The sequence below is a fragment of the Lygodium microphyllum genome, chromosome 2, assembly GCF_053477565.2.
Source record: "Lygodium microphyllum isolate KBCC chromosome 2, Lygodium_microphyllum_v1.1.10, whole genome shotgun sequence".
NCBI lineage: Eukaryota > Viridiplantae > Streptophyta > Polypodiopsida > Schizaeales > Lygodiaceae > Lygodium > Lygodium microphyllum.
Window position 1 is genome coordinate 148790442 of NC_141136.1, and position 16948 is coordinate 148807389.

Genomic DNA, 16948 nt, shown 5'->3' on the forward strand with positions numbered 1-16948 from the left:
TGAGAGAGAGCTCTTGGTTGTAAATCATGCACTGTCTACGTGGAAACATTATTTGTTGGGGGTTGATTTTACAGTGCAGACAGACCATCAAACTTTGAGGTACTTTCTAACGCAGACAAAGTTGTCAGAGAAGCATATGAGATGGGAAAATTCTCTCTCTATGTTTCATTTTCAAATTGCACATATTGATGGTAAAAAGAATATTATGGTTGATATACTATCACGTAAGCTACGAATTTCAGCCGTCAACATGGTTTATCACACTGAGTTGGATGCCATGAAAGAGCAATATATTGATGATTCGGACTTTGCTAATGTTTATGATCAACTTTGCAATGGCCAAAAGCATGGACACTTTGTGCCAAGAGATGGATTTCTGATGATGCATGGACAGTTGTGTGTCACAGAGCAGTTAAGGCCTAGAGTTATCAACTGAAAGTCATGCTCCTCTGTATGCAAGACACAGAGATATTGATGCCACGGTCAAGGCAATAGAGCATTTCTTTTATTGGCCAGCTTTGGCGAGAGGCCATGGAGAGGAAGCTAGAAAGTATTAACCGAAATGAGACTTGGACATTGGCAGATCGTCCAAGCCACAAGGAAGTCATTGAGACAAAGTGGATTTTTAGGACCAAGCTAAAAGCTGATGGGACTTTAAATAACTACAAAGTTCGCCTTGTCGTGCAAGGGTTTCAACAAAAACATGGCATTAATTATGAAGAGACCTTTGCTCCTACCGTGCGGTTGACATCTTTTCAATTGCTTCTCACGCTAGCCGCTCACCATGGTTGGCCGATATATCAGATGGATGTCAAGAGTGTCTTCCTGAATGGTTATTTGGAGGAGGAAGTCTATGTGAAGCAACCACCGGGCTTTCCTTCAAGGAACCTGAGGGATAAGGTATTCCGCTTGCAAAAGGCTCTTATGGGTTGAAGCAAGCACTGCGATCTTGGTTCCATAGGATGCATGAGTTCTTACGAACTCATGGATACCATTCTACCCCTTACGACCCGAACTTATATTCGATCTATTGCAAAGGGAGTCAACTATATCCTGCTATACGCTAACAACTTACTCATCATAGGCTCAAATTCTATTGCCCTAGCAAATATCAAGGCAAAGCTTAGTACTACTTTTGAGATAACAAACTTGTTTTATTTTTTGGGAATGGAGGTAGTTCATTCTGGGGGTTGCATTTTTGTGTCACAACAGAAGTACGCACTTCAGCTAGTGGAACAGCACACTTTAGATCAAACATGGCCTCTAGCCACGCCTCTTGATTCTACTGTCCACTTGTTGAAGGATACCCTAGGACAGCCCTTCGATGCACGTACCTATCGCTCTGTTGTAGGAAAACTTCTTTGGTTAATTCACACTAGGCCAGATTTGGCTTACTCAGTCAACATACTCAGTCAGTATTTCATAGCACCTAGGATGTCACATTCGATTGCATGTCTTCGTATGTTGCGTTATTTACGGTGTACTTATTCTTATGACCTGACATATGATTCTAGTTTATGTTTGCGGAGATACACTGATTCTGATTGGGCAAGAGATCCCCTCACCTGACGTCCCATGGCAGCTACCTCTTTATCTTGGGCATGGCTCCCATTTCTTGGTCAAGTCTTAAGCAGGAGACGATGGCGACTTCCATGGCCAAGGCCGAGTACCGGGCTCTCTTCGATGGCACCACCGAGGCCATCTACCTAAGGAGTTTACTAGCAACACTTCATTTCCCATGTGACTCTCCCACCGTTGTCTACTGCAATAACCTAAGTGTCATTGCCCTTGCAGGCAATCCGATCATTACACCACAGACATAGCATGTGGAAGTCCACTTTCATTTTTCCAAAGAGCAGGGTGAGCTAGGCACTATCTGCCTAGAGTTTATGCCTACATCCGACAATTTTATAGATATTTTGACCAAAGTTCCGGCCGGTTCTTCAGTACCTGTTACCCAGGACCGGTTTGGATACCCCCTCCCCTACTTCAGATTGACAGGGAGAGGGTGCTTTCCTCTTGCTTTCCCTTCCAGTTTGAGAGGGGGCGGCTACTTCTCTTAATAGTGACAATGATGATGCTTATAGTTTTTTAGTCATTTATTTATTTATTCTTCTGTATTATATTATGGACATTTAAACTTCATCCGCACTGTCAAGATGATATGATTGTAAAATGACACTTGGGCGAGTGAATAATTCCCCTACGAGGACATTGTCCAAGTGGCACCGTTGCATTGTATCTTACGTGAGCATGACATCTTGCATCACCTTTTGCATTACCCCATACATTGGTATTCTGTTCATGTAAACATGCATCTATGCACATTTATCCCTTTTCGGTCTTTTGGAGTGGTCGACTCTGGATCCACCATATTCGTAGCATTGCCCATGGCAATCTCCAAGGCAGTTTTTTCCTTAGCTTGCTTGCTTACTCTGCTTGTCTTGCTTGCTTCACATATTTGCTATATCCACACCTTAGCCTTTATCTCCTTCACCGACCCTCAATAATGGCAGGGATAGTGTGCTTGTTTTGTGAAGTTCTTGGGTCTGACCATCCTTTATCATTCTCCCGTTTGGGGCACGGATACTCAATAGGACGAAAACTGATTTGAACCCTCACTTAATGCTAAACCTATCAAATTCCAAAACAAACCCAAAAAAAAAAACAAGAAGAGAAACAATCCATAACTGATTCCATCTGCCTTTATAGGGCTTGGTAGGCCACTGGGTAGCCGACGTGCACCCTTTGTCCAATGCCCTGTCCTCTCTGGGGTGATCACTTGGGCTCCCTTGGTAAGATAACCATCGCCTCTGTAGTCTTAGTAGGCCATTGGGCAGTTGACGCGCACCCTTTGTCCAATGCTCTGGCTGCTTTGGGATGGAACGCCTTGTGGTAAAATTATCTTTCTCGTGGCACTATTGTTGGACTTGAGAGGGGATGTTGAGCTAAACATGCATTAGCTTTACTTAAGCAGCCCCAAAACTTGCTTAATTAATAAAGAAACCGAGTTTATTTAAAAGAAACGCAATCCTAGAGAGTTTCTATGTCCCATAAGCACAAACCCACTTGGGAGGGCCCAAACTTTCTATAAATAAGTATGCTGCCCTCCATTCAGCCCACAATCTCGTTTTTGCATATTTCAGGTGTTTGAGCTTGCTTCCCACGCCCCGTTCACGGAGGACATCTCAACCGAAGCTGTCCATTGCTGTCTCCATCAATTGGCGTCTGATTTCCAACCCTCTTCACACAGTTTGGAGCTGATCCCAGCCAGGCGATTGCTGTTCTTGCACAAACCTGTTGCCGTACAACCTACCACGTCATTACAGCCCTACTTTTGCTTACTACAAGTTGTCGCCCGATTGCTGCAGGTGTCAACTAGCAGTTTTCTCTCTCCTCCAATTGTCGCCCAGCTCCTACAGACTGTCATCAGGCTATGCAGCTTGCATTTGACAGATTTTCTCTCTCCTCTCTTGTCGCCAATTTTTTGCAGCCTGCGTTTGGTTGTTTTCTCTCTCCTCAGCTTGCGTTTGCTACATATTCTCTCTCTTCACTGTCGTCTGAATCAAATCCAGCTTCTCACTACTGCATTTGCTGGTGTTCGACATCCGGAGGTTACCTTGCTGCAATTTGAAATCCATTCAGAGTACAACACATTCTCCAGCTCATTACCCTTGCCCTAATCCTTGAGATACAGGAGTTCAAGGTTCAGTATTCATTCATTGCATAATGTGTTTGCTGCATGAGCATTGTATATTCAATAGTTATATGACTTCAGTTATTTTCTATGTTCATTGTCTCTGAGTTACCTTAACCCTAATTGTGTTCTTTTATCAATCTGTGCTTTGTTGTACGATTGTTATTTGTGTTTTTGTGTCAAAGTATTTCTTTACAACTACCTAGTGAGAAGTTTGAGGCTTTTCACAAGTCCTTAAACTTGCTACCCTTTGGTGATTGATCATTCCTCTACTTTACCACATTGGCATTACAGGGGGTGTTAGAACTTGCCAATTCTATAGGCAATACCCAATGTTTGTCTTTAGTTTTTTTTCACTTCTTAGTGTGAACACAACTAAAGTTATAAGTTGTCACCATACTTAGAGTTAGAGTTAGAGTCAATTAACTCTATTTGAGTTAGAGCTAGATCTATCTTAGACCTATCTTGTACCTTTCATTCTCATTCTTTCAATTCAGCAAGTACACTCTACTCTTTTACTTCAGCACACTCTCATTCTCTCTCTTTTCTCTCCTCCATAGCTGGCTGTCATTTTCCAACAATATTGGGGTAGCTCGATTTGGTAGACACCCCTATTGCAGCGTTCAAGCAAGGCGTGACATGTAGGACAAGTTTACCATGTCGAAAGAAGCTGCATTTTGAGGGCACTACGAGGGACAAACCTGCATTTTGATGCTGCCCACCAGGATAGAAGACCTGTAATTTTTTGCATTGGGAGCAACCTTACATCTTTAGTGGACTTTCTAGAGCACGTTGCAGGGTAGAATATTTAAGCAACCTGTTTTTTTATGCTGCTCAAATGGAGAAATCAATATCTTTCTACATCCACAATCACATCTTTTGTCCATCCAGGTACCTCGATATATTGGACATACCAAGTCTTCCCTTCGCAACTTATCCTCAACAAGGGCATTCTTTATTTCCATGACAGTTATAGTTATGCCGTGTCCTCAACCCTTGACACATAGGTTGTACCATATACCTAAAATCCACTCCCAACCACCCGCCACTGCACAACAAGCGTCAGAGTGCAGCGGTGCGGAAGCGTAGGACTGAGAGAGAGAGAACGCAGAGAGAAAAGGGAGAGAAAGAGACAGTGTACAATGAAGATCTGCCGTATAAAGAATGCTGAATACAAAGATATACACGGGCGCAGTGCGCTGGACTGCGTGTCTCCACCTCGACGATGCGACCTGCTGTCCACCTCGAAGTCTGCTGCAGTCTGCACTGTCTGCTGTCTGAAATCTGTGAACAGAGACAGAAATCTGCACGGCACCGGTCTGTAATCTGCGACAGAGAAGAATGGCCAGACTGCTGGAGACGTCGACTATAAATAGTCGAAAACAGCCACGAACTGGGGCGCCAGAAATAGGGCGCAGCCTGGAATAAATCGGCTGCAGGCAGTCCGACTGCCATGTGGCAGTCCGACTGCACAGTCCGACTGTGCAGCAGCCTGCTGGTCCGACTGTGCAGGCCTGCCCTCTAAACAGGCTATGATCTCTAACACCCCCTCTCAGAGCCTGGACAGGGCAGAAGCCTGAGGGATCTGGAATGTTGCCGAAGGAGAGCCTGAGGAAGCGCCTTCGTAAACAAATCCGCAAGATTGTCCTCCGTCTTGCAATACTCCACAGTGATGGTCTCATCCAGAAGCTTTTCTCGGATGAAGTGGTACTGAATCTCAATGTGCTTCGTCCGGGCATGAAAAACAGGGTTCCTCGCCAAGGCAATGCAACTTTCATTGTCACATCGCAGCAATGTAGGACGAGTCTGGGGGCACCCAAGCTCCTCCAACAATCTCCGAAGCCACACAACCTCGCATGTGGTGGAAGACGCGGCCCGATACTCCGCCTCAATAGACGAAAGGGCTACCGTGGGCTGCTTCTTGCTACTCCATGAAATAACACCTGCACCCAAAGTAAAGCAGTAACCTGTTGTAGACCGCCTGTGGTCCACGTCACCGGCCCAATCCGAGTCGCTCCAACCTGCAAGTACAAGATCTGACCCATCTGTCCCTGCGGAGTAATGAATCCCCAAATCAGACGTCCCCCTTAGATACCGAAGTATCCTCTGAGCAGCCTGCCAATGCACCGTCTTAGGTTCACTCATGAACCCTGCCAAGAGCCCAACAGCAAAACATAGATCAACCCTCGTGTTGAGAAGCCAAATCAAGGACCCTATCAACTGTCGATAGCGGGACGCATCCGCCAGACTGTGAGGTAAGAAGAAGAGTAGAGAGGGCAGTGGAAGACTTCAGTTTGTAAATGCCATTCTCCTCATATCCAGATGATAGAACCTTCCTCAATTCACGATCAAGGACTCGCACAGTAGAACTGTCGAACTCCACCAAAAGACCAAGGGAGCAAATCTTATGAACTGAAAGGAGATGGTACCCTAATCCTGGTACATGCAAAACCTCTGAGGTATGGGTGCCACCTCGGCCATGCGGAATAAGCTGCATCTTACCCCGACCTGTAATAGAAACTGAAGAGCTGTCTCCAATGAGAACCTGCCCACGCGAAGGTCGCAGCTGGGCAACACCATCTGATGAAGGAGTCATGTGCCGTGAGGCACCACTATCAACAATCCACTCGCGAGCTTGGGGAGCCGTCATCGCAGCATCAGAAGCATTCGGTGAAGCGTCCTCAATGACAACTAAATGTAGAAATGCAGCTGATGAGGGTGCAGCCACCGCTCCAGAATCCTTGGTTTCCTTCTTCTTGGTGTCCTTCGAGTCTTTGTCAGGGCAATCCTTCTTCCAATGGCCAGTCTTTCCACAAATATGGCATGTGGAGTCTTTGTCCTTGTCCTTCTCCTTGTCCTTCTTGGACTTGTTATCCCCCTTCTTCTTCTTTTGGTCCTTCCCCTTCTTCTGAGAGGCTTGACCTGTCAACACCTCCGTCTTGGAAGCATTCTGTCCCTTTAACTGTTTCTCTTGGTCCAAGACCATAGGAACCAACTCTTCCCACCGAAGAGTAGACTCTCGCCCCGAAGCAATAAGGGCAGAGTAAAATGTACCGAATCGTGGCGGCAACTGGGACAAGAGTGTGATCGCCATGTCTTCGGAGGAAATCGGCTTCCCCGCATTCTGAACCTGCATCTGTAGCTGCCTTAGCTTGTTAATGTGTTTCCTTAGCGAAGAAGACTTATTGACGGACAAAGTCCGCATCTGGACCTCCAAAGAAACCCTCTTCATCAGGGTCATCCGATTGTACATTTGATCAAGCTCCAGCCATATCTCACGAGCCACCGTCAAGTGCTCGATGTGAGCGATCACGGCTGTAGTGCATGATAGAAAGAGAAAGGATCGAATCCTGGCATTCAGTTTGTCCCAATGAGACTGGGCCCTGGCCAACTCCGCACGAGCATCGGAAGAGAGTTTGGACTCATCTCTTACCGAAGGCCGGTCAATATCTTCCTGGACCAACTCCGCCAAATCATAGGACTCAAGGATGGCCAACATCATAACGCGCCAAATGCGGTAGTTGTCCCCGTCGAGCTTCTGATCTGTAGGAAGAGCCGGTAGGACAGGCACCTTCCGGTCCATTATCGCCTGGAACTCCAAGTCCATCTCTGTAGACATCTTCACCTGCAATGCCTTCTCAAACGCAAAAGCAGCCCCCTCTGACTGGGTAAACTCAGCCTGCTAAGGCTCTTCCGCGTCCTGAAGCTTCTTCACCCGCCGGAGGCGATGAAAAAGCAAAACCTGCACTTTTAGGTTGAAAACTCAAACTTCCTCCGCGTCAAACAGCAGTAAACAGCAGCAAATCCACCACCTGTACTCCTTTCCTGTGCGCCCACACTCGTTTCAGCCTTGTTCCAAGGCGCAGCCCTCTTGTCTGCCCTTAAACGCAAAAAACGCAAATTTGTGTCGCGATGGAAACCCCACTTCAAGTTGATTCTGCGCTCAGTCAGCCCTCAAACACTGCTCTGATACCATGTCAGAGTGCAGCGGTGCGGAAGCGTAGGACTGAGAGAGAGAGAACGCAGAGAGAAAAGGGAGAGAAAGAGACAGTGTACAATGAAGATCTGCTGTATAAAGAATGCTGAATACAAAGATATACACGGGCGCAGTGCGCTGGACTGCGTGTCTCCACCTCGACGATGCAACCTGCTGTCCACCTCGAAGTCTGCTGCAGTCTGCACTGTCTGCTGTCTGAAATCTGTGAACAGAGACAGAAATCTGCACGGCACCGGTCTGTAATCTGCGACAGAGAAGAATGGCCAGACTGCTGGAGACGTCGACTATAAATAGTTGAAAACAGCCACGAACTGGGGCGCCAGAAATAGGGTGCAGCCTGGAATAAATCGGCTACAGGCAGTCGGACTGCCACGTGGCAGTCCGACTGTGCAGCAGCCTGCTGGTCCGACTGTGCAGGCCTGCCCTCTAAACAGGCTATGATCTCTAACAACAAGATGACCAGCCTAGTCGCACACTATGTTTATGCCCATAGCTTGTGCTTTGGTACGTGAGAGGCTAGTTGTAGCACACATGTATGTGTTTCCAATAGAATCTATCGTATTGTTTGTCTACCTATGTTTGGGGACTTTCTTGAGACCACCCTACTATCATCTAGCACATTAGCAAACTAGCCACCTTGTGAGGTACTCAAACAGTGGGCATTTCGGCTAAACTTTGCTTTTTACTTTCATCATTGCACGTTTTATAGGGTTATGCTTTCCACTTGGGAGACTCTATTTGAGCTATGTTGAGGCCTAGACATCCTTTCAAGAGCTCACACTGGCTTGAATATGGAAGTTGTATATTTAGGAGCTTATAATGTTCTTTGCTCCTATCAAAGTTTTAGCTTAGAGTTCAACATAGATAGCCAATGTTGCTAGTAGCTACTTTGTCAACATATCCGCTCACCCACGTTGATGAGAATAATTAAAAAGAATGTGTCATGATGGCTTCATGTAGTGACATGACATCCCTCCTTTTCAAGGCTACAAACATGATGTCTTCTCAAGTTGATCTACAACTTAGTGTGTCTGATTTATGGAAGTCTACTCTACATACTTTTAGGATCATATTCTGTGATATATAGTTTTATGTGGATCCATGTCGTTGAGCTATTCTCTTCTTGTATGATCCATCAAATTGGAATCGTTCAATCTTATGACAAAAATGAACTTGGACTCATCCAAATCAAGCAATATATGATCATTACATATACAGGCCAACCTCAATCTCTACACAACCCCAAAATACGATCTTAAAATGCAAAACAGCATTCTGATTTGAGACAGCCCACAATTTGCAACCCAAATCTGATGCCACCAAGCCAATCTTGTTCAAAGTAATGAGAAACTGCTCTAACAATGGCCAAGACAGCCTCACCTCAACAGTAATGACAGCTAAACCCACGTCTACTCAAGATTGCGCTAGCAGCCCATGAGTGCAAGAGGGAGCCCACGGCTGATGATTACTTGCCTACAACTGCTAAGAGGAAGCCTACGATTGTTGGGAAGCTTGCACACAATTTCCAAGTGCCCACAATTCATCAATAATCAGCCCATGATCACACCAACAGTCCATAAGTGCTAGAGAATGTTGAGCTAAGAAATGCATTATAAACTAATTAGCTCTTTATTGCAGCCGCAAAATGCAAATTACCAAACTTTCATTAAAAAAGAAATGTGTTCCTAGGGAATGTCTGTGTCCCATAACCCAGACCCTAATTTGGGAGAATCTACACCTCTATAAATAGACAAGCTATGCACCAGTCAGCCCCACTTCTGTTGGGAATAAAGGGCTATCATGCCTTTTATATGTGCACGGGTGTGAACACACCCTTAGCACATTGTACTTTCACATATATATATATATATATATATATATATATATATATATATATATATATATATATATAAAGGGCAGAAAACCCTTCCATGCAAATGGGTTTACAAGTTGAAGGTCACTTCTAGTTCCTCACCCAAGTACAAAGCAAGATTGGTTGCAAAGGGGTACAAGCAGGAGCATGGAATTGACTTTGATGAAATTTTCTCTCCTGTAGTCAAGATGACTACATTGAGAACCATTTTGGACTTGGTTGCAATTGAAGATATGGAGCTCATACAGATGGATGTAAAGACTGCATTTTTACATGGTAATCTGCATGAAGACATATACATGCAACAGCCTCAAGGGTTTGTTGAACAAGGGAAAGAAAAAATGGTATGTAAACTCAAAAGGAGTTTGTATGGACTGAAAGAAGGACCAAGAGAATGGTATCATAAGTTTGATACATTCATGCAATCCCAAGGCTTTCATAGAAGTCAAATGGATCACTGCTTGTACACCAAGAAGGCAGCAGATGGCAACCTAATTATCTTGGTTTTGTATGTTGATGACATGCCGATTGATGGAAAGGATACTCAAGCCTTGGATTCATTGAAGCAAAGTCTTCATGGCAGCTTTGACATGAAGGATCTGAGTGATGCAAATCACATTCTTGGCATGCGAATACTCAAAGATAGATCTAAAGGCTAACTCTATCTATCTCAGCAAGAGTATATCTCCAAAGTTTTGCAGCATTTCAATATGGAGGGGGGAAAAACAATTGGGGTTCCATTGCCTCCATATGTGAAACTCAGTGTAGAGGACAGCCCTACATCTGATGATGAGAAGGCTGAAATAGCCAAGATACCATATGCTTCAACTGTTGGTAGTTTGATGTATGCTATGGTTGCTACACGTCCTGACATTGCCTTTGCAGTGGGAGTGGTTAGCAAATACATGGCAACCCCTGGCAAGAAGCATTGGGATGCAGTGAAAGGTATTATGAGATACCTCAAAGGCACAAAGGAGTTGTGCATCTACTTTGGAAAGCAGAAGGCATCTGTTGTTGGCTTTACGGATGCAGACTATGCTAGTCATGCAGACTGCAGGAAGTCCACTTCTGGGTTTGTGTTTACTTTCACAGGAGGAGCAGTCTCTTGGATCTCCAGGCTACAACAGTGTGTTGCATTGTCTACTACAGAGGCAGAGTATGTGGCTGCCACTGAGGCATGCAAGGAGGCTTTATGGCTTTCACGTCTGGTGGGAGAGCTTGGCATCTCAAAGTTACATATTCTCCATTGTGATAGTCAGAGTACTATCATGCTAGCACGGAATCCTATCTTTCATGCAAATACAAAGCACATACAGGTGAAGTACCACTTCATTAGAGATGTACTTCACAGCAAGAGCATTGAGCTTGTCAAAGTGCATACAAATGATAACCCTGCAGACCTTCTCACGAAGGGTCTTCCAGCAGAGCAATTTGCTCATTGCCGACAGATGATGGGAGTTGGATAGATATATTTATTTCAGCTTTGTACATACCTAGACTTAGCTGATTCTTTTCTCCTCTTAAAGCACATTGCCTTTAGGTGGAAGGTTGTTGGGAATAAAGGGCCGTCGTGCCTTTTATAAGTGCACGAGTGTGAACACACCCTTAGCACATTGTACTTTCATATATATATATATATATATAAACCTAAAGTAGTACACTCATTGTACGGAAAAACGTGCTCTCTCTACTCTGCTCTTTCGCACTCTGTCTCTCACTGTGCATACGATAGTCTGTCTCGATCTTCGTGCCTAATCGATTCCTACAACTTTTGTTTTGCAGATTATTGGTGCCCATCTGTACTGTCCGCACCCGTCTCAAAAGGATATCTCAATTCGAGCTGCAATCTACCACTAGCATCTGCTTCCAAACACCCCCTACAACTGGTGACACTGATTTGGTTGTGTTTACTCTGTCACCATGTTTTCAGCTTGCGCAATCTGCCTGCATTTACACCTGACGTCATCATCAAATCTGCATTTGCTATCTAGGGTGCCACGTCAATTTGCCACATCATCACTATAGGCCGTGTTTTCACTACAGCTGTTGTTGCCTTCATCCTCAAACACTTCTCCAACCATCTATCTATTGTTTCAAGCTATCCAGCTTCGTCAAGCACTTATCCAAACTTCCCTAATCAGCATTTGCTACTACCAAACACGTTCAAAAGTTGTCTGCAACATTTTGAGGTCCATGAAAGTATGACACACTCTCCACCACATGCTCTCTATCCCAGTCCTTGAGACACGAGTTTGAGGTTCACTATTCACCTTGCATGGTGTATTTGCTGCATTGAGCATTGTATTTATTCATCTTCAGTGTTCATTGTCTCTGATTTACCCTAACCTTGTGTTCTTTATTAGTCTATGCTTTGTCATATACGATTATGTTCATTATCTCAGTTCGAGCTGCAATCTACCACTAGCATCTACTTCCAAACACCCCTACAGCTGATGACACTGATTTGGTTGTGTTTGCTACTATCACCATGTTTTCAACTTGCGCAATCTGCCTGCATTTACAGCTAACGTCATCATCAAATCTGCATTTGCTATCAAGGGTGCCACGTCAATTTGCCACATCATCACTACAGGCTATGTTTTCACTACAGCTGTTGTCACCTTCATCCTCAAACACTTCTCCAACCATCTATCTATAGTTTCAAGCTGTCCAGCTTCGTCAAGCACTAATCCAAACTTTCCTAATCAGCATTTGCTGCTACCAAACACATTCAAAGGTTGTCTGCAACATTTTGAGGTCCATGAAAGTATCACACACTCTCCAACACATACTCTCTATCCCAATCCTTGAGACACAAGAGTTTGAGGTTCAATATTCACCTTGCATGGTGTGTTTGCTGCATTGAGCATTGTATTTATTCATCTTCAGTGTTCATTGTCTCTGATTTACCCTAACCCTATGTTCTTTATTAGTCTATGCTTTGTCATACACTTATGTTCATTATCTAGAGACAAGTATTTTTTTACATGGTATCAAAGCTAGTATTTCTTTACATGGTATCACAACTAGGTACTCTCCGAAGAGACCTAGGCCCTCACTCCAAAAGCTCATCATCAAAAACAAAAACTATCAAAGAGAAGATGACCATTGAATTCAAACACTTCCACACCGCTTCAATCTTCAGAATGTGCTATGCCGAGAACTAAGCAAGAGTAGGCTTCACAACTTGCCCAACAAGGTTTCAACACTGGTGGAGATACACCTAACTATCACGGTGTCTATAGACCTTATGACATATCACGAGTATTGAGTGCGATTTGATTCTCATGCATCAAACCCAACAACAACTTCCATGGGGACCTATATGCACAGGTATCCCAACCCCATTGGTAGGTGAATCAGGTGGTTGGCATCTATCAACCCCCAAGCCAACACCATAGGAGAAAAACTGAGGATTTCTACCAACGAAGTATCCAAATTGACACTACAGCAAACAAGAAGTCTTTTTTGTGCTACCTCTTTGTCATTCAGATCTCTACTCAAGCTTTTGGCGATTCAGATCTTCAGAATTACAAATACACAGGCCTACAAGAACTACAGGAACTGTGAAATTGCAGGTTTTGCAGAACTGGAGGAAACAAATTGATTTTGAATTCAGATTTGTATTTCCATATGCATTCCAGCATGCTATTCTCTGAGAAAAACTTGATTTTGGATAGCCAAAAGCTGGTTCACTTGCACAAAAGGCCTCGTTCAAATATCAAGGATGGCACCAAATAATAGTACCAATTCTATACAAGGACTCCCAACACATTCGTATCCACCAAGCCATGAAGATGTCACCAAAACAACAATGCAAGCAAACTATAACTATGCTTTGTTAACCCATTTTGATTAACTTGAACACACTCAAGGGGAGGAACAGAGATGATCACCTGCTTTTCTAAGTTTGCGCGGATAACAGAGGTGACCATTTCCTTCGGACTTGATGGATCTTGCACTGGATTTTCATGATTTACAATTCCATTTTGGAGGCTTTTTCTCCGATAAGTTGGCTTGCCACCATTTTTCTTCGTGGAAGTAACTGATGTTTTGACTCTCCCCACAACATCCTCAACATCAACAAGGCCTTCTCCTGTGTTTTCACTATTCTCTTCAGCATCCTCATCAAAAGAATTGTTGCTAGAACTTTCTGAGAATGCAGCTTCATCATTCTGATTAGGCTCTTGATCATGCATGTAGAAGGATTTGAGCCTCTTCAAAAGTTCATTCGTCCAATGATCAAATGCTTGATCAACCATTCCACCCTCTTCATCACCTTCTCCAACAGGAAGAATGCCCCTTGCCCCTAGATCAGCCAAATGACGATCCCAAGTTTTTGCAACCATATTATATGTAGACCCATAAACCTTGCTGCCTAGACCAAAAATTGCATATTTACAGCTGCTTAAAAGCCACGATCCTATCCTGAAGTCTGCTGCACTTTCTTCCAGCCAACGTCCAAGAAAAGATGCATTCTGTGGAACCGAACCATTCTCCCATGTTGCCACAACAAAAAACAGAAGTTTTTCACGGGCCAAGTCTTCAGGTTCATACACTGAGGGATCCACTACTTGCACTACTAGTGAAGGCAATTCGGCTGCAAGCCGAACAGCAAGCTTTTCGGCCATCCCTTTAGCTGTTCCAGTTTGAGAGGCAAACATGATTTTACCTTCCAATGGCAAATTTTCCACAGAGTAGCCATTGCTTTTCGGGACTTGTTCTGTGTTTCTGTTTACAGGGCTGGGCTTACATTGAATACAATTCTGCCTCCCCTGTACAGCATTCGCGGCAAGAAATCCCCCGTTTTCTTCTAAACTCCTCCGTTTAGAGTTTGAGGAAGTATGACAGGTCTCAGAGCAGCAACCTTCCTTGGATAGTACCAAAGAGGACAAGACATTAAATTAAAAAGAGTAAGCGTACGACCAAGGGAGACTAAGAGGAATATACCAGACTGATCGCAAGCGTTTCCATCTCCATCGGTGGCTACCTGCTGCAAGTCATCCAACCCTGCCTCTGCCAATGCTGCCATCTCCTTCTGCCATTGCTGCAGCTCCCAATCGCGATATTGAAGGGCCTTGGCTAGGTTCTTCCGGCGAGTCCGGTAGAAATACCAGAGAGAAAGAGAGAGCAGCGCCACGGACGCACACTGCAGAGCTACTCGGACGTGAGGACGGTCCATTGTCGGGGGTGTCTGATTTTCTGACTTCTTCTTCAAGTATCGAAAAATGTACAGAAAAGCATTCAGAACAGAATTGGCGAAAATCCTTTCGGGAAGGGTGAGAGAAGGGGAGAAAATAATTATTCTGCCCTACTCTACTCTGGTCAGTGAGATTGGAGTGCTCGATTTCTTTTTGGTATAGTAACTAGATTGACACATGCAGCGTAGCATAGTGTGAAGTTGTATTATGCAATTTTTGTACGTTTGTTATATAGCAGTTTTATTGATGGTGTTTAAATTTATGTCGTATTTCGAACCGAAGTACGCTTGTAAATAAATTTTTGCATTGTATAAATACATAGAGAATATCGAATGGAAAATATGTATGCATATGTATTTCAAGTCACTAATCGTGATTTTGAATATTCACATTTCTTTTGGTATGTTAAATGAGATTTCTTCTCTTCAAAAATTAATACTTTTTACATCTTGATGGGTGTCCATAGAGGTTGTTGTACCCTTTCACAGTTGTATTTTTCTTACGGATGGTGGCTTGCTCAAAATTCCTAGCTTTGTTTATGCTATCAATTGTTGCTTCTATGTTAACCTCCAAGTTATCCTCGAACGGCAAGAATGATTATATGTCTTTCTTCATTTTCTTAATGGATTTCTTCAGTGTTGTTGGATTCTTTTCTCAATGTTCATCGTTTGTCCTTCCATTTTTCTTACATCTTATGTTGTAGATAAAGTACTTGCTTTTGTATCTCTACGTTAGCGCTTCTAGACTGGCTCATGGCTCTTGGGGTTGCAGAAGGTGCCGATGGTAGACGATATGGAAGTACTTGAGCTAGTGGCAGGACTTGCAATGGTTGAGGCTAGAAGTTTGGCGTTGGTAGAAGTTTGGTTTCTTCTTAGTTTGCTTCAGTCTGCACTTCTGTCATGAGAGAAGTTGATATGATTAGTTTGTTTTTTTTTTAAGTTTCAGAAGAAATCATATTTGAGAACTTGCATGTTACGTAGGTTATGTCGTTGAATGGATCGAAGTTGGAACAATTTTTATGGGTGTAGGCCTCTCTGCTCAATAGATATGTAGCCTCGATTCTTATTGCAAGAGTGTCACGACCATGATTGTACTGGTTATTTCTCATGTAATCTTCTAATGTGTTCTTGCCTTTTTTTTTCATGACTTCTACCAACTGGTTGAGCGAGACGTTAAACCCATAATCCAACAACACAATTGGGTATGTTCCGATCCCATTTATTATTGTGTCCAGTAGCGCTTAGACTGTGCTTGTTCATAGTGGATTATCAATTGTGTCTTTATACTCAAGTTCAAGTATGTCAAGTATTTATTTGAGGAATCTTGCATGTTAAGGGCACGTGAGTTAGTGTTATTGTTTGTAATAAAATTTAAGGTTGCAAAGTTTTAGGAGGTTGTGTACCAATTACAAGCTTATCATTTGATGTGAGACGTTGCTCATTGTTAAGAATTTGATTTCGTATGGCCATCAATTTTTGAAGGTTATTGTACGTTGCAAAGCCGTTGACATATGTTGATGGCATTTACCCAACGACGTTTGCCATTCTTATCTGATTTATCGTTACGTACCTGTTATTCTGCGTATATGCAGAACGGTTCTTGATAGGGCATTGGGCGTTCCTGTGATTTTGAATGTATAGCTAGAACATCTGCTTGCATAGATGAATGTGGTTAGGTAAAGCAATCTATTAGTTTTTAAATACATAGTAGGTATCATTTGGTTTGTGTGTACCTCATCTAGAGTCATCTTTGCCTTAACAAGTGTTGTGTATCTATAAAGGAGAAAATGAGGAAAGCGCATTTGTTTGTTAATAAATCTATTAGTTGGAGAAGAGAATTTGGAGAACACATTGGTCTATATAACAAATAATGTTTGAAAGAAGGTATAGAAGTTTGATTTATTACTTGCTATAAGAAGCTTATGAGATTGTTGTGTGATAGAATGTATTATGTTTAATCTTTTTTTTTGTTAAGCTATGTTGTTTCTTCACTTGAGTCATGGTATTAAGAAAGGTGTTGAAGCAAAGGCAGATGGATTTGGAAGGCCAACAATTTGCAAATTTCTTCTTTCGATTAAATGGAGAGCATTACATACACTAGTCTTGGCATGTACATGCTTCTAATGTGTAGATGTGCTTTTTGGTTCACGGTGGCTCCTTACGATTTGTGATCAGTGATCA

The 16948-nt window shown here is 43.3% G+C and overlaps 1 protein-coding gene across 6 annotated transcripts in view; it reads right to left on the reverse strand.

Annotated features, from left to right (window-relative positions):
- LOC148040454 (flavodoxin family protein / radical SAM domain-containing protein) overlaps nt 1-14898 on the reverse strand; it is an 84921-nt gene extending 70023 nt beyond the window's left edge. For 4 of the 6 annotated variants that reach the window (XR_015694797.1, XR_015694793.1, XR_015694779.1 and 1 more), the window contains exons 1-2: nt 14518-14898; nt 13464-14434 (exon numbers count right to left, since the gene is read on the reverse strand). Coding sequence is in view for 1 of the 6 variants with exons in the window: in XM_087699505.1 (XP_087555631.1) it covers nt 13464-14434; nt 14518-14749 (1203 nt within the window). In the remaining 5 variants the exon portion in view is untranslated. Of the gene's footprint in view, nt 1-13463; nt 14439-14517 lie in introns of all 6 variants that reach the window. The other 2 variants (XR_015694803.1, XR_015694805.1) reach the window with 2 other exon arrangements.
- Nucleotides 14899-16948: the final 2050 nt, after the last annotated feature.